General features: G+C 42.4%; 1 protein-coding gene across 1 annotated transcript in view; it reads left to right on the forward strand.

The window, feature by feature from the left end:
• The first annotated feature begins 22,591 nt into the window (after positions 1-22,591).
• LOC120937038 (CD109 antigen-like) overlaps positions 22,592-23,417 on the forward strand; it is a 134,569-nt gene continuing 133,743 nt past the window's right edge. The window contains exon 1 of the mRNA XM_040349960.1: positions 22,592-22,711. Coding sequence (XP_040205894.1) covers positions 22,647-22,711 — 65 coding nt within the window. The 5' untranslated portion in view covers positions 22,592-22,646. The remainder of the gene's footprint in view (positions 22,712-23,417) is intronic.

Here is a 23,417-nt window from a genome sequence, read left to right on the forward strand (position 1 = left end):
CTGCAGAATTTCTGAATCACTTTACTTCTAAATATCCATATATATATGTAATGAACCAATTCAAAATGCTAAAACATTAAAATAGGAAAATAGGTTACACAATCAAACTACAGTAGAAAAATATATGCTTGGCCATAACTTTTTAGCTAGTTAAAGACTTTAGAAATGTACCTCTAAAAGCGCTTGGACTAAATACTTTGGACATACCCTGTATACCCAAGGCTTCCTCCCCTGTTCAATCCAGTGAAAGTGCTTCACTTGAATTATTCAATCATGTGATAGATGTGGTGGGAGGGTTCACATCAGGGGTGCCCAACCTTTTGAAGAGAGAGGACCACTTAAGCGACTTGGCAACCGGTCGCGGGCCGCAATGAGCAGGTGGATGGCATGTCCTTGTCTGCTCTGCAAATGCAGAGTGGACAAGGACACGGCCCACTGTACTTTTTAGCGGATCAGATTAGAGGTAGGACACAAGTCGGTTTATGCAATTGGTCAGACTGCCGGATTGACCGTGTGAAAGGGGCCCCAAGGCTGCTTTCACACTGATAGGCTGCGGTTTACCGACACCGCGGATGCAACACAGTGTACTCTTTGGCTTTCCTGCACTTTGCAATAGACTTCTATTATATTCTGCAGGTTTGGTGCACTTTCAGAAAGCTCACCAAACTCGCAGGTAATAACAGAAGTCATGGCTCAGTGCAGGTAACCCGCAGGTAAACTGCTCTGCACCTGCAAATCATTTTGAAAGCAGCCCAGTAACCACTGCAGGACAGATAGTATAAATGGAACATCTTTGGTATATGATCTAAGTTTGTTGCCAACACCCCTGATAGACAAGGAAAGGCGAGGAGTCCCCCGGTGTGGGGCTTTAAAGGCAACAGTAGTTAAAGTAGAAATATTTTATGCAAAATAATTGTATTTGTCAGGTGAAAAACAGCATTTATAACATAATAATTTTAAAAACAAATGGCATCGAAATACAAGTTGAAAATGATCCACAGTGTAAGTACAAGGCCCTACGCGTTTCGGGTTTTCCCTTCTTCAGGGGCCGAGGTCTGTGTGGAGCCAGAGTGTATCTAATAAATTTACAAAGAAAAACAAACACACATATTGTGGGTAATGACTTACAGTAAAAAATGGATGGCAACATACATATCAAAGTGCAATTTAGAAGCATCATACAAGTCAAGGCGTTTTCAACTTTGCTAAGCCCTAAAGGACATCCCAAACATGGAGCAGAAATTCCTCAAGATGGTAAAATGTGGGAATGAAAAACTGGCACAGATGCACACATACGTACCAGTGCAGTTGAACGCACATTTGGCATCCTGAAGTCCCGTTTCCGATGCTTGGATAAGTCTGGGGGGACCCTGTTGTATTCCCCAAACTTTGTGTGCCAGATCATCGGTGCATGTTGCATTCTGCACAACTTTGCCATGAGAAAGGGCCTGGAGATTGACATATGTGATGACCTGACCCCCGAACCAGACATTCCCCCCCTGCCCGAGGCTACCCCGTCTGCTGAGGGATCAGCAGTCAGGAGATGCCTCGTTGAACGCATCTTTGCACGTTAAACACGCACATTCATCATGGCACAAGGAGAATGCACGCATGCTCACCACTGTGGTCCCTAGCTCACACACACCACATCCACATCACATTGGATTAGCCCAAGTCCACCATGCAGGACTTGGGAGAAGCAACGCCACGCCAAGGCTCCAATTATGTCGCTGACCATTCATACCACATTCACACGGTCGTGGGGATAACTTCTCCCCAACGACCGAGGGTGACACCCCTTTGCTGACAGGAGTGTCACCCCCCCATTCACACACCAGTCACACTATAATCTGCACGCCTCACCGTGTGCAGTAACTGTAAAAAAAAACTCATGACCTGAGGAAAAAAAAAACAAACCTCATGACCTGAGGAAAAATAAACAAAACCACTCTTCACCAGAGCAAAAAAAAGGCAAAACCAAAAAATCAATTGCCCTGTCGTGGGCCAAAGAGGTCCTGTGCGACCTCGAAATGTTGCTTTTTTGATCGTTTCTATGCATTATAGAATTTCTGTACGTTTTTCTAAATGATCCTCGGTGTGCTGGCGAATATGTTTGCATGATTGCCTTTCCGGTTCGCAACTGGTAATCGCTTCAGCACCCTCCTTTCTTATCGGCCATTTTCCAGGAAGGTGTGCAATTGGAATATTTTTTGAGACTGTCGTGGGCCAAGCTTGCTGCCACGGCCACGGCTCCGTAACTGCCTGGTAGAAGGCTCAGGTGGGGGAGGGGGCATCAGGTGGAGGAGCATCCCCTGGTCTCTCCCAGGCTGGAGGCCTGCCCTCTAAAGCCACGGCAATGCGGGTGAGGATTGTATTTGTCTCTGCCTGCACCAGCCGTGACTGCCTCCCCTCCGCCTCAATGGCAGCTGTGTTGCCCTGTACGGCCTCTCTCAGGGACCTCACCTCTGCCACGAGGGTAGCCGTTGTGGCCTGCAGCTCCCCCAGGCAGGTGATAACTGCTGCACTGTTGCCAGACAGATCTTGAAGGGCGTCATTTATGTTGCCCGTGGAGGCCAGGCTGTCTGCCACACGCCGCATCTCCACGGCCATCTCACCTATATGGCGGGTCTGGGAGTCCTGTGCCCTGGTTAAATGTTCCGGAAGGAACTCAGGAACCCCCCTGGTCTTTCTGGTCGCCTTCCTGGGGCCAGGAGAGGCTTGAGGCCTGGCATAGGGGGAGGCACTTAAGGGAGTGGGTGTGTTGGGGATGGATCCTAAGGGGCTGGAAGAGATGGGGCTTGACGTCCACGACGGATCAGCCAAGAGAGAGGATTCCTCCAAATAGAGGCACACCTCCTCAGCCATAGGGACAACGTCATCCTCCACCACCTCTTCATTGGAGGTCTGGGCACTCCCCTCCACCAATGCCTCTTGGCTTCCCAGGGGTTCAGGGGCATGATGCTCAGAGGATGATGGTGCGGGACAGGCAGAGGCAGATGATGGCCCAGCTCCCTCCTGGACATCTGTGGATGACACAAAACATTCACATGTTGGAGGACCCACACACTTGTCACATGTTCCCTTCCACCCCCTCACATGCTACACACCAGATAGGAGAAAAAACACACGTACCTGTCCTCAAGGCCTGCTCAACTGAGTCATAGCCCTCCACTCCCTCCACTTGCTCCCTCTCAAGGCACCGGGCAACCACCTGCTCCTCAGGAGTCAGCCTAATAGTAGAGGCTGGTCCACCTCCAGTGGCGCTGGCATGCCTCCTAATCTTGCCCAGCTTCTCTTTGACCCTCCTACGCAGGTCGTGCATTTTTTTAACAATGTCCTTGGGCCTCCTCACCTAATTCCCAAGGGCATTGACCTGGGTGGTGATCCTCATCAGGATCTCATCCCTCTTCCCCCTGCTGGTGTCTTTACTTTGTGCCCCATGGAGGCGAGCATCATACCTCTCCATGGCCGATATGATAATGGCCCTCTCCTCTGGGGAGAAGTTTTTCTTCCTCCTATCACTGTGACGAGCAGACATGGCACAAAGGAAGACAGCAAAAGCACTTACACCACTAACAAACAGACGGGTGTACTTTTGCACTCGACGGCGCATGTCTGGGCGTATTTATGCCCTGGGCGTAAACGGTGGGCCGGCATATCTCAGGGTTTACGCCGGGTGTAGTTGTGAGCATGCGCAGAGGGGCGCGGGATTTCCGTTATGGGAAGAAGGGACTGTTTGACGGGGATATCATACCAATACCATCACAATTGGTTGGCAGCAGCGGGATTTTCCCTTCTACTCTCCTTTACACCTGGATTCCAAGCAGACACTGGAAGAACTACTGGAAGTTCGTGGAAGGATTGCTAGCAACAAAACCAAGCGGGTCATCATAGCAGAATCAATGGAGCTAGATCAGGAGAACTTGGTTGCAGCAACGCCAGCAGTACAAGAGATGGAGACACTGGTGATTCAGGAGGAGGAATCGCCAGCCAACAAGCTAATGAGAGAGAAGCTAGCATGGTTCGGTCCGAACCCAACGGCGGATGTGGTGCTGAAAGTGATGGACCTGTTAGCGGAGGAGGCTAAACAAATAAGAGATGCAGAGCTACAGAAGGATAAACAAATAAGAGACGCAGAACTACAGTTAAAACTGGCAGCAGTCTGACAAGCAGCCGCACATTCTCCAAACAGTGAGTACAGCACAGCAGACGCAAGGAAGATTCCGTTTAGCGCTTTTAAAGCTTTTGATGAAAAAGACTGTGAAATTGATAACTACCTGGCAGATTTTGAGCGACAATGTAACCTGCACCGAATAGCTAGAAGAGAGTGGGTTGCAATATTGTCAGGCAAACTGTCAGGCAAAGCTTCTGATGCTTTCCGGACCGTGCCAGATCAGGATATCCACAGCTACGCCCGGGTTAAAGAAGTGCTCCTGGCTCGTTATGCAGTAACCCCAGAGTCCCACCGACAGAAGTTCAGGGACTCACGCAAAACCACAGAAGACTCTTAAGCGGAATGGGCATGCCAGTTATCCCTGTCGGCCTCTAACTGGGTTAACAGCAGCCAGGCCACCACCGCAGAGGACATTTTGCAACTAATGCTCCTGGAGCAATTTTACAATCACATCCAGATGGATGTCAAAGATTGGGTGAGAGATCGCAGGCCCATGACTCTACCAGAGGCCGCGAAGTTGGCGGATGAATATGCGGATACTCGCAAGACAAACCAGGTCACACCACGGGTACAACCTCCATGACCAACGGCGCCCTCACACCCACCAGCCGCTAGATACCAACCTTCTAACAGACCGGTGACATCTAGCCCTCGCTATCCACGCCAGGAGGACAACGAACAACGCTGCTTCCGGTGCAAACAGCTGGGTCACTTCAAGCAGAATTGCCCCATGAATGACAACACCAGGTCAAATTGGTCTCAACCTGGGTACCGCCCACCAGCAGCAGCCCATTGTGTAGACTCGGCTTGGGATCTCCAGGAGCTGGGTCAGGAAGAACCATTGGACACCCTTTAGGAAGTCCTCACGGTACAATCTGTTATTACGGACAACAGGGAACACCATTGTCAGCTGGTCATGGGCGACAGCCATGAGCCGGAGGGGCCCTGGAGGGAGCTGGGCAGAAAGAGGCACCGCCGGCTACCCCCCAAGAAGAAGAGGTCCTGGAAGCCGTATAACAAGTTGACCTGGGAGGAGAAGAAGCGACTGGAGGAGAGGGAGTCGCAGCGGGCGTCCCGGATGCGGGCCAAGATGTTCGCCAAGGGCTCACCGGTGGCCCCTTACACCACCACCCAGTTCCTGATGATAAAGGACCACATGGAGAGCCTGCAGGACATGAGCAAGCAGGATCTGATCCGTGAGTACATAGAGCTGGAGGAGTGCATAAGCCGCATGGAGGAGGAGAACAACCACCTGAGGTCACAGCGGGCTGACCCCCCCAGGCTCCATGAACTGGAGATGGAGCTGGAGAAGCTCAAAGAGGAGAACCGGCGGCTGCGGAGGGAGCAGAGGGTGGCTGACCCTATGGGGCACTGATCCAACCCCCCCCCCCAAACTCTGAGCACCAGTGCTACAGCATTTCAACAAATATAACTTTTTCTTTTTATGAATCTCCTGTGATTGTCACTTCAGAGCCATAACCTGCCCCTCCCATAGCGGGACACCTAGATGGCGGCGCACAGACCCATTCGCCGTCTTCACACTGACTTCTGGTGACTCTGCAGATCGCACAAAGACTTGGTGACTGACCGGCGTGTGATCTGACATCTGGCATACCTGAGTCGGAAGCAGTTGCCAAGGGAGGTCAGTTACGCCAAACGGAGTTAACCTCGGACTAAAAGCTCTGAACCCGTCAACCCTACTGGACCAGGGAAGGTCCAACCGGGTTTGCCGGAGCAGGGAGAAAAAGGGGGGCCATTGTGATGCATTTGCCTATATGTCTCAGTTTAATTCTCCCTGCTAGCCATGTGTGTGTGTTAGAGGTAGAAAGGGATTTCATGTGTGATTCATTTCTCTGCTAACAGGTTATTGAAGTGCTAATGTCCCCTCACTATTCTAAAGGTTAATTGATCTATTGTGTTGTGTGAAGAAGATCTGTGTTTACCCTTAAAAGATGTGTATTGTATAATCAGGCTAAATGATTAGATAAGTGGTATGTTAATTATTCTGATTGCTTCAGTGTAGTAATTACCTCCACTGATGTCATTATCTAAAGAAATGTGTCTGCATGGTCGGCTCCGACGTGTCTCCTATAATCTGTATGGGAACCCCCACTGTGTGAGGGGGGGGCGGAGATTTCATTGTTCCTAACAGGTTGTAACCACATATAAGCTGAGTGTTGTGTCATTAAAGTGCCTTGTTCTAGCAGTAAGCCTGGACTCCTGTGTGGCTTATTGGGGCGATTCCATGGACTCCTACTGGAATATTGGGTGATTTCCGTTATGGGAAGAAGGGACTGTTTGACGGGGATATCATACCAATACCGTCACATTTACCATCAATCAATCGTCTGTGCAAAAAAATATATATAAAGAAGTCATGTGACATAACGCGTAGGAACAGAAGTGGGTGCCATCATATTCTGTGTAGACCAGAAGTTGGCAATGACCATACTGGTATTCTTTTGATGCATTATTGAGTTTAATGACTCATATAACTTTGTGAGTGGCTTTTTATTGTGTCCTTTTCACCTTTTAATAAACTACTGCACTATGGAAGTCCTTGTTTTGTTTTTTTGAGCACTTTATCTGAGATTACCAGAGGATTGACTGGATCTACTTGACAAGCTGAGTGGGCAGTATTGGAGTTGGATTGTAAAGTGTCATCTGACCATTGGGGGACTTTGCTGGAGGTGAGTGTGCATGATGGCTGGAAGAGGATCACAGTCACAGTTTGTTTAATAAAGCATGGGTGTGTGTTGAAGAAGCACCATTTTTCTACTTTATTCAAGGACATTTATTATTTATCATTACTGCCTATTCATGTTTATTGATATTTTGAAGTACCATTGTAAATTTTGCTATTGTTGCACACAGATACTTACTGTATTAATTTTTCCTCATGTCGTTGCATCACATCACTGTACATTACTTGCACTTTTATTTAGGTGTTGGCACTGGAGGGTGTTTACTCTTGTTTTTTTTCCCATTTGTTACACATATATACTCACTTTATTTATTTTTCCTTATCCTATTTCATTACCTCATTGTGCATTGCTTTTACAATTTTTGCTTTTAGGTGTTGGTCCCCCCGGAGGGTGTTTACTGTCTTTTTTTTCATTTGTTTTACACAGATATTCACTTTATTTCTCCTCGTCCTGTTTCATTACATCACTGTGCATTGCTTTTATTAATTTCATTACACCACTGTGTATTGCTTTTATCAATGTTGTCACCCCTGGAGAGTGTTTATTGCCATATTTTATGATTTATGCACTTATTTGTGTTTAGATATACACTGGTATATGACTGAACATAAGATTGATTGTTGGTCAATTTGTGTACCCAATATGAAGGACTACCACTGAACCCTAAATAAAAGTACAAGTAATGCACAGTGATCAGTGGCGGTGCATCCATAGAGGGTGCAGGAGCACTGCCCCCTCTCTCCTGCACCCGTCGATCACCAATAGATAGATTCATGCATTGCATTAATTGTCTCTCAGCCAATCAGGTTACCTGTCACCTCATTGGCTGAAGCGACAGGTGCTGTTATTGGATGCCTATCAGGTGTCTAAACATAGCAGAAGAGGACCGGAGAAGACATCAAGGACTCGGAGGAAGCGTAGAGGACAGCGCTGATCCGAAACAGGTAAGTGCCGGACGGGGACACACTGGCAGTAACTGATGGGGCACACTGGCAGCATTTGATGGGGTAAACTGGTGGCAATTGATGGGGCACACTGGCGACAATTGATGGGGCACACTGGCGGCAATTGATGGGGCACACTGGCAACAATTGATGGTTACAGTAGCTGCATTTCATGGCACAGTGGCGGCAATTTATGGCTCTGCGCCCCAAACCCAACCTTTTTTTAAAGCCAATCAGAGCCTCGGGCTCTAATCACATGCTTAAAAAAAACTAGAAAACCATGCGTCCTGCACCTTGCATGTAGATTGGGGGGCAGACCCATGGATGGGGGGAGCCCCTGCGCCCTGCATAGACGGACCACCACTGATCCCTGGTCTAGCAGTTTTATATTTCTACAAAAATTCATAACAAGAGTATATATTTTTCATGGTGAGTGTCATGGAATATGTTTCTTTACAAACTCCCCACAATGTCAAAATTGAAATTACATTTTAAACTTATGTTCACTTCAGAACAATGAAGAGCAGCTAATACAATACAAAGTAAAGCTTCCCATTGTCTTGGCCTCTGGGAAAATGTACAAATAAATACTACATCATTGGTACATGACTCCATATAGACTTTCAGAAGGTAATCCAGCCCTCTCACCATTGTGTTGAAGAGAATATCAAAATATTGCGAGTCTATTTCATTTCCTTTGGGGTAGTAAAGTCATTCAAAGTTTTTGGTTGTTTGTATTCTGGTTTGTCTGTTGTCTGATCTCCCATACTGCAGTATGCGTTTTCCAGTTAGGCCTCACTGGCTAACTGTAGACAGGTAGCTGTACCTGTATTTCCAAAGAAAATTAAACACCACAGTTTGCCTATTTCATCTGCACGGGATAATTAAAGTGAATATTCACATAAATGATCGTGTGAGCGTTCTGAAATCCTTTAGTAAATCAGCCTCATGGTAACAACACTGACTCTTGAACACTCACAAGTATAATTTTTTTTATTTTTTTAAATAAACATTGTTTAAAATTAAGCCCCAATTAATAAATTAACCCTTAGTTACTTCTAAATAACTTTTTTCTCTTTGATATTTTGTTTTGGAGATATATGTTTTTTACTCTTCCTTGTGTTCAATAATAAAATATTTATATTTTATCTACAGTAACACAAGTTTTTTTCAAAATAAACACTGGCTCCTTCCCATTAGCGCATCTCTGCGATTTCCAGTGTGATTTTTGAGCACAAATTTTCACGAATTGCACAAGTGTGAATGGAGCCACTAGGAAAAAATTTTTTTTTTTACATTTTGTTTTGTCTTTAGAAAGTATAAAAATATTATATAGCCTAAGATGACTCGCCTGTAGTGCAGGAAGAGGCAAAGTGATCTGGCTTGGGCACTGTTAGGTAATGTCCTAAATACAAAAAGATACTAGTCACTATCTACAGAGATGGGGGTTCTAAATCCAGGAACACCAATTAAATTAGCAGGCAGAGCAAGGGAACAAAAAGGTATCTGAAGACTGTTAAACTAACACACATTTGATTTAGGTTCCCAGGTCTTCAAAAAACTGAGGCCTCGTACACACGACCGAAAATCTCGTCGTAAAAGAAACATAGTTTTCCTCAACGAGTTTCTTGTCAGGCTTGTCGAGAATCTTGTCAAGCTTTCTTTGCATACACACTGTCAAGGCAAAATTTCGTCGTTCTCAAACGCGGTGACGTACAACACGTACGATGGCACTATAAAGGGGAAGTTCTATTCCTTGGGGCTGCTTTTGCTAATATCGTGTTGTCGCGTGTTAGTAAAAGTTTGGTGAGAGACGAATCACGCTTTTCAGTCTGTTACAGCGTGACGAATGTGCTATCTCCATTACGAACGATACTTTTACCGAAGGTGCACTCCCGTCTCATACTTTATTCTGAGAATGCGCGCGTTTCTAAGCATACACACGAACGTGTTTCTCGTCGTAAACCAGCCCGACGAGAAACACGACGAGGAAATTGAGACTCTTCGTGTTCTCTTTTTTTCTCGTCGAGATCCACGACAGTTTTCTCGACGAAAAACATACATACGACCGTTTTCCTCGGCAAAAAAGCTCTGCCACCAATTTTCTTGATGGATTTTGTCGAGGAAAATGGTCGTGTGTACGAGGCCTAACACTCAAAACATACGGTGGTGGATACTATGAAATGGTGTTTCTGGGATGAATAAACCTGAGCATTTGTCCAAATATTCTCCACTGAAAAGAGAGATCAACCAATTTGAACTTGATCATATCTTGGAGTCAACCTTTAACATGACATTTCAGAAAAGGTCATTTTATGTACCATAATAAAACAGAATCAAATACTGTACTGTGCATTCATAACCCAAGACACACAGCTATAGGTAGGTCAAAGGAGCATCATACCCAAGCAGGTCAAATGGAAATCACATGATCCTCCTATAATATCATTGTGTATGGAAGTTAAAAAACAGAAAGCTCACATAGCATAATACTGTTTTTATTTAAAAAGGAGTATTCCGACCGTGTGTGGGCTCGATGGGACTTTTTTCCATCGGAGTTTAGAAATAGAACATGTTTTATTTTTTTCCGATGGAAAAAAATCCTATTGGAAATTACGATCATCTGTGTGAAACTCCGATGGAGAAAAAAACATGCATGCTCAGAGTCAAGTTGACGCATGCTGAGAAGCATTGAACTTAATTTTTCTCGGCTCCTCGTAGTGTTTTACATCACCGCTTTTTTGAGGGTCGGAATTTTGGTCTGACAGTGTGTATGCAAGACAGCTTGAAGGGAATTCCGTCAGAAAATTCCATCGGATTTTATCCCATCGGAAATTCCAATCGTGTGTACAGGGCATAAAATGTTATTGATAGTGATGCTACTTGACCAAGTGAGAGATGACGAGCGCAATTATATGCACTTAGCAGTGAACAACGGTGAACAGTAATATAAATAAATATAAGCAAACAATACTAAACGTTCCAAGTGAAAAACATCATATCCAGTGAAGGAATAGTGGATAAATTCCAAATGTAAATAAAAAATTTACACCATGGGCCAGATTCACAGAAAAAGTACGCCGGAGTATCTGCTGATACTCCGGCGTACTTTCAAATTTGCCGCGTCGTATCTTTATTTGTAATTACCAAACAAAGATACGACGGCTTTTGGCTAAGATCTGACAGGCGTACGGCTTCGTACGCCTTCGGATCTTAGGATGCAATACTTCAGCGACCGATGGGTGGAGTTTGCGTCGTTTTAAGCGTCGGGTATGCTAATTAGCTGTTTACGGCGATCCACAAAAGGTACGCGCGTTCGTCGCATTCTCTTACGTCGTCGCTAGTCAGTTTTTCCCGTCGCAAACTTACGCCTGCTATTTCATGGCTTAGATTTAGACCAGCCATGTTAAAGTATGGCCGTCGTTCCCGCGTCGAATTTAAATTTTTTTTGCGTAAGACGTCCGGGAATACGGAAGGACGTAACGCATGTCGCCGTTCAAAAAACACGTTGGGGCGCCGTAATTTCGCGCACAGTACGGTGGGAAATTTCCTAACGGAGCATGCGCAGAACGTTCGGCGCGGGAACGCTCCTAATTTAAATGGTACACGCCCCATTTGAATTAGGCGGGCTTGCGCCAAACGCATTTACGTTACACCGCCACAAGTTTACAGGCAAGTGCTTTGTGAATCAAGCACTTGCGCTGAAAACTTGCGGCGGTGTAACGTAAACGAGATACATTATGCCGCAGCGCAGGTACCTGAATCTGGCCCCATGTGTCAAGTGACATGCAACACTAAATAATACTGATAACAGTCCAAACAAAAAACAGAACGCTGCAATCTCCATCAAGCTGGTTTAAGTTATTTCAGGTAATTTACCCAAAAGCGGGAGGTAAGCGCTCTGTGAGCCCACCTTATAGGAAGACACATCGGTGTTACCATTTGATTACCTTCATTTAACAGCTGTTTTTGATTGGACTGTTATCAGTATTATTTAGTGTTGCATGTCACTTGACACATGTTATTATATTGAATGTTTGATTTTTACATTTTTGATTGGTGTGGACATTTTGGTGTCAATTTTTAATTTACATTTGGAATTTATCCACTATTTCTTCACTGGATATGATGTTTTTCACTTGGAACGTTTAGTATTGTTTGCTTATATTTATTTGAGCGCTCCTCATCTCTCACTTGTTCAATCCATTATTCTGTCGTTAGCACATATAGATTTGAGCAGCAGTTTGATAGATTGCACATTTATTTCACTATATTCACTATTGGCTAGCGCTTAAGCTATATTTTATTCTTATCGATGCTACTTGACCGCCCTCCATAGGAAAAATGTACCCTAAAAGTCCCATTAAAATCTGATCCCTTGATGTGTATAAGGAAACAAGGAAAAAAATCCTGAAAACTGTTTCTAGCACATGGTATAACTTTATTTAATCAACATCCCTTGATGTTTCAAATAAGGTTTTACAAAGATTTGTTCTTTATGAAGTTCACCCTGGAAAAGGAATCAAGTCTAGTACACAAGGGCCGATCGTAGGGTGACATCGACTGATTAAAAAAAAACTTGTCTGACATTCGCATTGTGTGTACGGCAACCGGTCCGACAAAAGCTGGCTTCTGTTGAATGAGCATGCTGGAAAACCAACAGCCAACCGTCTCCTGTTCAGGGCTTTCAGCCAATGGCTGGGAGCGCTGACCGGAGTGTTTTTGCGGGGGTGGGGGAAGGGGCGTCCCCCTATCAGAACTCAAAAGAACAGCAAGGGAGATCGCTACACTAACGTTAGATCGTTAGTACAGCGGCTCCGACTAGAGCTGTCCATTTTTTTTTTCAACTAAAAAAACTAGTGTTGTGTACCAGGCTTTAGTCAAATGCCATTTTTATAGACCAATTTTGATGATAAGCCTTATCAGGTATTTTTGTAGTTTGAATTGGGATTACTGAATAAAAAGAAGCATTGTGTGTGGATCATATGCTTCTCCAGCGACTCCAGATCAGCATTGCCTTTGTGCTATGATCATTTAGATTAGAGCTTAAAGGGGTTGTAAAGACAAAAATATTTTCCTCTTAAATTAAAGTCTGACAGTAGCTGATAAAGTAAAAAGTAATGTTTTGCATTATAACTAGTTTGATACCTGTTGAAATCGAGCTGTTTTATTCACCTCCGTCACTCCTGAATCGTTATTCTCACTGACTTCCTGGTTTGCGGTGCGCATTCATTCTTGCTACATCACAGCCTAATGGGAACTACAGTTCCCATTAGGCTTAGCCTCCATGCCTGTGAGGGATAAGAGAGCATCTTCACGCAGGGATGTAGTCATAGGGAGGGAGTGAGCACATTCTGCTTTCCACCATGCAAAATGGCTCAGATGCTGGTGGAAAGCAAGAAGAGGAGAGACAGGAAATGGCATTTTCAAACCTGGATTACTGTATTTTGGAGGTCAAAAGGAAAAACGAGGCAAGTGATATTTAAATGCTCAAGCTTACAGCAATCAATTGATCTAATAAAAAACGAACCTTTAGTGTTCCTTTAATTTAGCATACCATGGCTTTGCTATTTACCTTAACTGCTACGAATAGAGTATTCTCACATCTTTTATCCTTTGACTTGTTTATTGTTCATGTATTTGTTCTTCATACTGTTTGTTCATGATATACTATATATAGTTATGTCTATATGATAAATATACAAAGGTCTACTATTTGATGTAATAATAGTAATTTAATATCTATTTTTATTTTAATCTCCTGTAAAAAGCCATCATGGCTCTTTTAACAAGCTTCACTGTTTGATCTTAAAGCAATGTCAATAAGTTTGAAGATGTTTTAGTACAACCTGTATATCTCAAGTAACAATCTACCATGGGAACATTACTATGTTGATGCTGATGGATTAGGTAAGTGACTATGCAGGCTTCCTAAACTTATTTGCTGTTATGAATTGTATATATATATATATATATCGCCCCTAATGCCGCGTACAGACGGTCGTTTTTTGTGATGAAAAAAAACGACGTTTTTGAAAACGTCATTTAAAATGACCGTGTGTGGGGAAAACGTTGTTTTATGTCTTTTGAAAAACGACAATTTTTTTTTCGAACATGCTAAAAAAAATTGTGTCGTTTTTCAAAACGTCGTTTTTTGTGTCAATTAAAATGATAGTGTGTGGGCAAAATGACTTTTAAAACGGCGTTTTTTAACCCGCGCATGCTCAGAAGCAAGTTATGAAGCGAGCTTCAATGGAACAGAGTGCCGTCGTACGTGCTGAACGTAACCGCGCTTTGCTAGAGCATTTTGAAAAACGATGGTGTGTAGGCAACCTCGTTTTTGAAAATGAAGTTTCAAAAACGTCGTTTTTTTTCATCACATAAAACGTCGTTTTGTTTCATCACAAAAAATGACCGTCTGTATGCGGCATAAGAAGCTTCAGATTATTTTTTTTAGAGCGGAGCTTGGTGCGTTTTTTTACTGCGTTTTTTGGTGAAACGAAAAGATGTGACTGAAGGCTCATTAAGTTATCACACTAATTTCACTGTCGGGCCCCATTCACACCTAACATAGTGGGAGTGCACTTTTGTGTCTCATTTTTCCTGCGACATGCATAGGGCAGTATGTTGATTTATATGGGCTGTTCTATATGTGGCTTATGGGACATGTTGGCCTTTTTTGGGTTGCTTGTTGGGTTGCTTGTTTTTTACTGTGCGTTTTGCAGCATTTGCCATTGTTTTTTTTTCAAATGCCAAAATGTGTGTTTGCTTCTGTTTGGTGTGTTGTTAACAATTAATGACACTGAAAGCGCAACTAGTAATTTTAAGTGTATAAAGGTGGCCATAAACTATACAATCTGATTGTACAATCCCCTTTAGATCTGCCAGCAACTATGTAGTGTAAGGGTCTGCCTGATTAAATACAGAGTGATTGGCTAGATTTGTGTTTCCTCCTATTAAATACATTTGGTAAATCTAAAGGAGAAGTAATAGATACATTTTGAATCATGGATGTAGGATTGTAAGGTACGTGTCTGTAGATTTTATGGAAAGCTTTGGTATTTTTGCCAAAAAAGTATATGAATGCTATAGTGGTGCATAGGGGAGCTGTAATTTAGGGGGAAAAAAAGGTGAACTATTGCCACGTACACATGATCGGAAAATCCGACAAGAAAACCGTGGATTTTTTTCCGACAGAATCTTGGCTCAAACTTTTCTTGCATACACACGGTCACACCAAATTCCGACCTTTAAGAACGCGGTGACGTACAACACTACGACGAGCCGAGAAAAATTAAGCCCAATGCTTCTGAGCATGCATCGACTTGATTCCGAACATGCATGGTTTTTGGTCATCGGAATTTCCTCCAAGAACTTTTCTTGTCGGAAAATTTGAGAACCAGCTCTCAAATTTTTCTTGCCGGAAATTCCGTTGAAAAATTCCGATGGAGCCTACACACGGTCGAAAATTCCATCCAAAAGCTCACATTGGACTTTTCTTGTCGGAATTTCTGATTGTGTGTACGCTGCATTAGTCTTTATGGACCTAACAAAACCCAAACAAAGGCAACTAATAACGTGAGATGGAGTGCTGTGCTTATTGTAAGGTGGACATATGCTACTGAGTTCTGAAGCCTGCTTTTAGTAAACCACTCTCCTTCCTTGCCACCCAATACATTACTTCTGATTACAGGAGGTGTTCTACTACTGCTTTGAGAGGTTTATTTTGTGCATGTAGAGGCTGAGAGGTGTAGCACTATTGCACCTTTTAAAACACACTTATATTTTGCTTTCTGTGTTTTGCCTCTTGTTCTGTTAAGACACCTCTGTCACCTAATACAGAATTTAAGCATAAGGGGCTCCCATTTTAATATTTTCCCTGGACCCAATTTTGTTTAATACCAGCCCTGAGTGAGAGAACCTATTAATATGGCAACTAGCCACTTAGCATTTTCTCCTTTGCATTTTATTTCTTATTTACATTATATCTGTTTTACCAATGCTTTTTTTGTCTTTTTTTTTTTTTTTTTATAAATTGTACATTAAAATAATTTCTGAATGTTATGTGAACGGTTTCTTGTTCTCAGTTTACACCTGTTAACATTTTTACAAAAGTAGGATTTGCGAAAAGCTACCTCCTCAATTGTCACACACCTGGGAACACCATTCTATTATTGCAAGCAGTGTATTATATTACTACTTAAAAAAAAGGTTTTTGTCCTAGTCAGTCAATCTGATCAGTTGTATCATCTTTTGTATATTTGTACAACTGGGTATAACTTTTTTTTCTATCCTCAAGGCAGGTTTTGTGTTTCACATTCATTGCACACTTAATAAAAGTGGAACTCCCAGGTTTTTTCTGGTGTGTAAAAAAGTAACTTCTATTGAGCTTTATGCCACGTCTGGAAGCCAGATAATACAGCTATCACTGTGGCTTTTATACTCAAAGTAACTAGAAGAACTGGCATAATTTATCCACCGCCACTCCCCTTTTCCATTGACAGGGTGCAAGTAAGTTCAAATACCAGAATAAGTATGTACTAGTTGAGTAGACAGGAATAGTCCATTATTAAGACAGGACATGTTACCTGTATGTCATTATGTTATTGGACATTTTTGTCTGTTTGTGTTGTACATTGCCCTTCCATGTGCATTTTACTCAAAAGGCTAGTTATAAATAGGGGTGAGTGGTTTGAACAAGAGAAAAAAATAACCAATAGGTCAGACTTTGAAGGCAGATTGGACCAACAATATTAGTTTCAAAAATTCATATTTTATTTACACATACAGGTAGAAAAAACATGCACACATACACAATATATTAAATGCTAAAAGAGGCATATATATATATATATATATATATTTATGGTCGTTACCCTCTGACCGAGAGAGATGTAGATCACATAAACACGCGACAAGACTTACAACATAAATAGACCTGAAGTGTGCCTTGGTGGTCTGGTCAGTATGCCAAGAAAAGGGGGCATACCCAAGGTAAGTAATGGGTAGTTAATTGAAGAAGGATATGCTGAGAAGTGCCCTGAAAAAGTGAAGGGCGGGAGGGTGTCGAATGCGATTGAATGCGCAGACTCACGGACATGAGGTGAGCTGGGAAGAGTCGGCCCAGTGACGTGTAGTACCGCACACTGAACCGACAAAGAGCATGTGTGAGTGGGCTGCTTAAATACCCTCCGGGCTCCTCCTATAAACTCAGGCCACCATACTGGCCTTCTTATATATATATATACACATAGCGGGGGTTATTTACGAAAGGCAAATCCACTTTGCACTACAAGTGCACTGTCCCCCTCAGATCTACAGAAACTACACTTCCAAGTGCACTTTCAGTGGTGCAAAGTGGATTTTTCTTTCGTAAATAACCCCCAGTATCTCACAAAAGTGAGTACACCCCTCACATTTTTGTAAATATTTGATTAAATCTTTTCATGTGACAACACTGAAGAAATTACACTTTGCTAAAATGTAAAGTAGTTAGCTTTGATGTAGAAACATTTAAAATAATACATTTGGGTGTCAAAAATATGAATGTAATCTACTCACTGGGGGGAGAACCTCTGGGGGAATCAAGGATGGGAAAGGACCTGGGGGTCCTAGTAGATGATAGCAGCAGTCGTTGCTGAGCCTAACAAAGCAAACAGAATATTGGCATGCATTAAAAAGGGGATTAACTAAAGAGATGAAGTGATAATTCTCCCTCTCTACAAGATTCTGGTGCGGCCTCACCTGGAGTATGCTGTCCAGTTCTGGGCACCAGTCCTCAGGAAGGATGTGCTGGAAATGGAGCGAGTACAAAGAAGGGCAACACAGCTAATAAAGGGTCTGGAGGATATTAGTTGTGAGGAAAGTTGCGAGCACTGAACTTATTCTCTCTGGAGAAGAGACGCTTGAGAGAGGATATGATTTCAGTTTACAAATACCATACTGGTGACCCCACAATAGGGATAAAACTTTTCCCCGGAAGGGAGTTTAATAAGACATGCGGTCACTCATTAAAATTAGAAGAAAAGAGGTTTAACCTTAAACTGCGTAGAGGGTTCTTTACTGTAAGAGCGGCAAGGATGTGGAACTCGATAATTTAAAAAAACGATTAGATAATCACCTGAATGACCACAACATACAGGGGTATATAATGTAATACTGACATATAATCTCACACATAGGTTGGACTTGTGTCTTTTTTGAACCTCACCTACTATGTAACTATGTATCTATGTGAGTGTACAGCTTGTGTAATAGTGTAAATGTGCTGTCCCCTCAAAATAACTCAACACACAGCTATTAATGTCTAAACTGCTGGCAACAAAAAAGAGTACACCCCAAAGTGTCAATATTTTGTGTGGCCATCATTATTTTCCACCACTGCCTTAACCCTCTTGGGCATGGAGTTCAACAGAGCTTCACAGGTTACCACTGGAGTCCTCTTCCACGTCTCCATGATGACATCACAGAGCTGGTGGATGTTAGAGACTTTGCGCTCTTCCACCTTCCGTTTGAGGATGTCCCACAGATGCCCAAAAGGATTTAAATCTGGAGACATGCTTGGCAGTCTATCACCTTTATCCTCAGCGTCCACAGTGTTAGGGGTCATTATCATGTTGAAATACTGCCCTGCGGTTCAGTCTCCGAAGGGAGGGGATCATGCTCTGCTTCAGTATGTCACAGTACATGTGGGCATTCATGGTTCCCTCAAGTAACTGTAGCTCCCCAGTGCTAGCAGCACTTATGACACTCCCGCCACCATGCTTGACTGTAGGCAAGGCACACTTGGTTACCGCCACACATGCTTGACACCATCTGAACCAAATACATTTATCTTGGTCTCATCAGACCACAGGACATGGTTCCAGTAACCCATGTCCTTAGTCTGCTTCTCTTCAGCAAACTGTTTGCAGGCTTACTTGTGCATCATCTTTAGAAGTGGCTTCCTTCTGGGACGACACCCATGCAGACCAATTTGATGCAGTGTGAGGCGTATAGTCTGAGCTCTGACAGGCTAACCACCCACTCCTTCAACCTCTGCAACAATGCTGCCAGCACTCATACGTCTATTTCCCAAAGACAACCTCTGTATATGATGCTGAGCATGTGCACTCAACTTCTTTGGTCGACAGAATGGCGAGGCCTGTTCTGAGTGGAATCTGTGCTGTTAAACCGCTGTATGGTCTTGGCTACTGTGCTGCAGCTCAGTTTCAGGATCTTGGAAACCTTCTTATAGCCTAGGCCATCTTTATGTAGGGCAACAATTTTTTTTTCAGGTCCTCAGAGAGTTATATGCCATGAGGGGCCATGTTGAACCTCCAGGGACCAGTATGAGAGAGTGAGAGCGATAACACTAAATTAAACACACCTGCTCCCCATTAACACCTGAGACCTTGTAATACTAACGAGTCACATGACACCGGGGATGGAAAATAGCAAATTGGGCCCAATTTGAACATTTTCACCTAGGGGTGTACTCACTTTCATTAATGGCTGTGTGTTGAGTTATTTTGAGGGGACAGCAAATTTACACTCTTATACAAGCTGTACACTCACTACTTTACATTGTAGCAAAGTGTCATTTCTTCAGTGTTGTCACATGAAACGATATAATAAAATATTTACAAAAATGTTAGGAGTGTACTTTTGTGAGATACTGTACATAGTCAGCCAAAAACATGGCCAGTGTATGTAAAGTGACCACAGAAAAGGGCCACATATACCCAGGTGACGTTCAGTGATCACAAATGTGTGAGTCCCTGTGCATCTATGCGTTTCACTGGTTCGCTTCCTCAGGACACACATAAGGAGGGTCTAGAAACAGGTCTCACTGGCCTGGATGTATGAAAATGCCTGCATAAAAAATCTCCCTGGGCGGGCACCGTAGCAACTAGGATAGCTGAGAAAGTTATAGTCCCAATTTATCAGAGATAGTCAGAAAGTTGCTATTCTAGTGGAAAAAGAAAGTCATATAGAGTGGAAAGCATCAGGAATACTATTATTAGGATAGCTGCACAACCAGCAGCAGCCAGATCATACTGGTAATAACGTTATTGCCTGATTTTAACACAGGAATTAGGTAGAGAGTATATTCTCAGCAGTACAAACCGCATCTATCCCCCTGGGAGGCAGAGCCAAAGCCTGCTCATATGCCAATATGGTATATACACTTTGCAGCTATAACAGCTTCAACTCTTTTGGAAGACTGTCCCAATATTTTTGGTAATATAGTGTATGTTCTAACTTGGAGACTCTCAAAAATAGGTAGGACTGCAGTACACAGAGGAGCCTTGACGTAGGTACTGTGGCTAACACATATATTTGCAAATGCGTGCAACTAAAACCTCTGTTTTTAACGTGAATTGTAAGACAAGGTCAATTTGTTTTCTTTTTGCAGGCTAACTGGTAAGTGTGCTGGGAGAGTGCACACTACAGACAGTGCACACACTATAGTGAAAAATGGAGAGAAACAACTGCGTTATGTTGGTTACTCTGTAACCTGAGACTGGATTAATAAGCAGCAACTAACCTGTAAACCAGCAGTGTGCAAGAGATAAGAAAAATGTAGTCGCGCTATACCAGAAATATCATGTGGTGAACATGAATGCTACCATTGATGGAGCATATCAAATACATATGTTAAACTTGTGAAATTGATGACATATATACCTAATAATGAAAAATCTGAAAGTATTGGCTAACACAATTAGTTAATACTGAAAACATGTCATGTGAATATATAACCAATAAGTATATACCATGATTTAACCAGTATAAGTGCTTAATCTATATAGACAGATTGGAAATGGAAAAATCCTGATACGTCTAATGGATATATGTAGACAGTAAAAGTCCATCAAATAAAATAAGTGAAAAGAAGTCCATAAAATAGTGTGTCTTGTTGAAAACACCCGTGCATACTCCAAACGGCTACAATATCGTGATTCCGCATGAAGCCCAATGTGAATCCGCCACCATTAGTGTAGTAATCTGCTTACCAGATTCTCAGGTCCTAGTGGACCAGATACAGCATATAAACAATCCAGCAGGACGATTGATACGGTGTCCCCAGTTTTGGCAAATGTCAGATGGACTCCAAGTCAGGCCTCGTACACACAACCGGTTTCCTCGGCAAAAACCAGCAAGAAACTTGCTGGGAGATATTTTTTTGCAGAGGAAACCGGTCGTGTGTACATTTTCGTTGAGGAAACTGTTGAGAAACTTGACGAGCCAAAAAGAGAGCAAGTTCTCTATTTCCTCGACGGGAATGGAGAAACTTGCTTTGTTGAGTTCCTAGACATCCTAACAAGGAACTCCACGAGGAAAACAATGTTTTTCGCCCGTCGAGTTCTTCGGTCGTGTGTACGAGGCTTAAGTCTCTCATGGCAGTTTAATCCATGTAAAGAAGGAGAAGCCTCACATAGTGTAAAAACCAGGGTGATTTATTGGTAAAGGATAAAAAAGGATAAAAAAGTATACAACTCACATTTTAGTAGACATAAACAAGCCTTGAGCCTGTAGACGGCGCTACAGGCTCAAGGCTTGTTTATGTCTACTAAAATGTGAGTTGTATACTTTTTTATCCTTTACCAATAAATCACCCTGGTTTTTACGCTATGTGAGGCTTCTCCTTCTTTACATGGTTAAACTGCCACGAGAGACTTACTTGGAGTCCATCTGACATTTGCCAAAACTGGGGACACAGTATCAATCATTCTGCTGGATTGTTTATATGCTGTATCTGGTCCACTAGGACCTGAGAATCTGGTAAGCAGATTACTACACTAATGGTGGCGGATTCACATTGGGCTTCATGCGGAATCACAATATTGTAGCCGTTTGGAGTATGCACGGGTGTTTTCAACAAGACACACTATTTTATGGACTTCTTTTCACTTATTTTATTTGATGGACTTTTCACTGTCTACATATATCCAATAGACGTATCAGGATTTTTCTATTTTCAATCTGTCTATATGGATTAAGCACTTATACTGGTTAAATCATGGTATATACTAATTGGTTATATATTCACATGACATGTTTTCAGTATTAACTAATTGTGTTAGCCAATACTTTCAGGTTTTTCATTATTAAGTATATATGTCATCAATTTCACAGGTTTAACATATGTATTTTATATGCTCCATCAATGGTAGCATTCATGTTCACCACATGATATTTCTGGTATAGCGCGACTACATTTTTCTTATCTTAGTGCGCACACTATACACAGCGCACACTACACACAGTGCTCACACTATACACAGCGCACACTATACACAGTGCGCACACTATACACAGTGCACACACTATACACAGAGCGCACTATACACAGAGAGCACACTATACATAGTATAAGTAAATTAAACTGCATTAATATTAGCCTAATGCAATTGCCAATACAGCAGGACTATGAAAAGAAGAGGGAAGACTAGGAGCCTTTCTGTGCTGCATGCTCATGTGCAGAAATTCATTGTCCTATTGTGAAAACTAAAATATAATCCTTTTATCTATCTGGTAATGCTGATACTAGGCATGACAATGTTTCATAGTATTCATCTTTGGCATTAAAAGACAAGAGGAAATAAAATCTTAATATTGATTACTATAGGTTGTAAAAGGGATTTTCCCGTTTCTTTATGCAAGCATATGTATGAATTGTAAAGGTGTGTTTGAAGAGTTATTCTATGGAGCTCAAGTTTATGCATACTTGAAAAGACTATTTCTAGGACAACAGATCTTATTTATACAGACTGAAAGCTATAAAGCACCAGCTTGGCCACACTTTGTGCTGTCTTCTCCATATCTCAGGGAAACAAGATGTGGACACCCTTTCTCAAAGGAATTATACCGATATCACTCATCTTAACCATTGGCCATGCTGGGTAGGTTACCTTATACATTTAGCTTTTTTGTGATATTGTTTGTAGCCAATAAACAAGGTAATTTGCTCCACTTGAGGTTCATACAATCCTTCCCTATTATTTAATCTACAGGGTTCAGTTCCAGTAGCATACTTGTTTGTCCCTTTTTGTTTGCATGTATTTAATTTTATTTATTTTTTTTAGAAAACTTTCATGATTTTCCCCAAATATGCCATGAGGCATCTGAGTTGCTATTCCCATGAATGGAGAAGTCCTACACATTTGATATATTGGAAATTTGCAAATCTAGTACAGATTTTAGGCTCCATGCACAATGGCTTAAAAAACGTTGCTTCTACAGGAGTTTTGTGTTCTGCCTGTAGAAGCAGCTCAATGTTATCTTATGTGCCCATACACATTAGGACATTAAGAGGCATATTTTGAGTTTAAGGTTTAGAGGCATAAAAAAAAACCTTCTCATTTGTGATTAGAGCTTGCAGACAGAAAAAACATAAAACTCTCCTAAACTTGTCTAAACTTTGTACAAAAAATGCTTTATATGAACGTTTTTTACTCCTGAGAGAACATACTTTTTTTAAGCCCAGTGTTCACGGAGCCTAATGCCGCATACACACGATTGGAATTTCCAATGGAAAAAGTCTGACTGACTTTTTCCGACGGATATTCCGATAGTGTGTAGCCCCATCTGAGGTTTTTCATTGGAAAT

This window comes from Rana temporaria, chromosome 4, assembly GCF_905171775.1.
Source record: "Rana temporaria chromosome 4, aRanTem1.1, whole genome shotgun sequence".
Taxonomy (NCBI): Eukaryota; Metazoa; Chordata; class Amphibia; order Anura; family Ranidae; genus Rana; species Rana temporaria.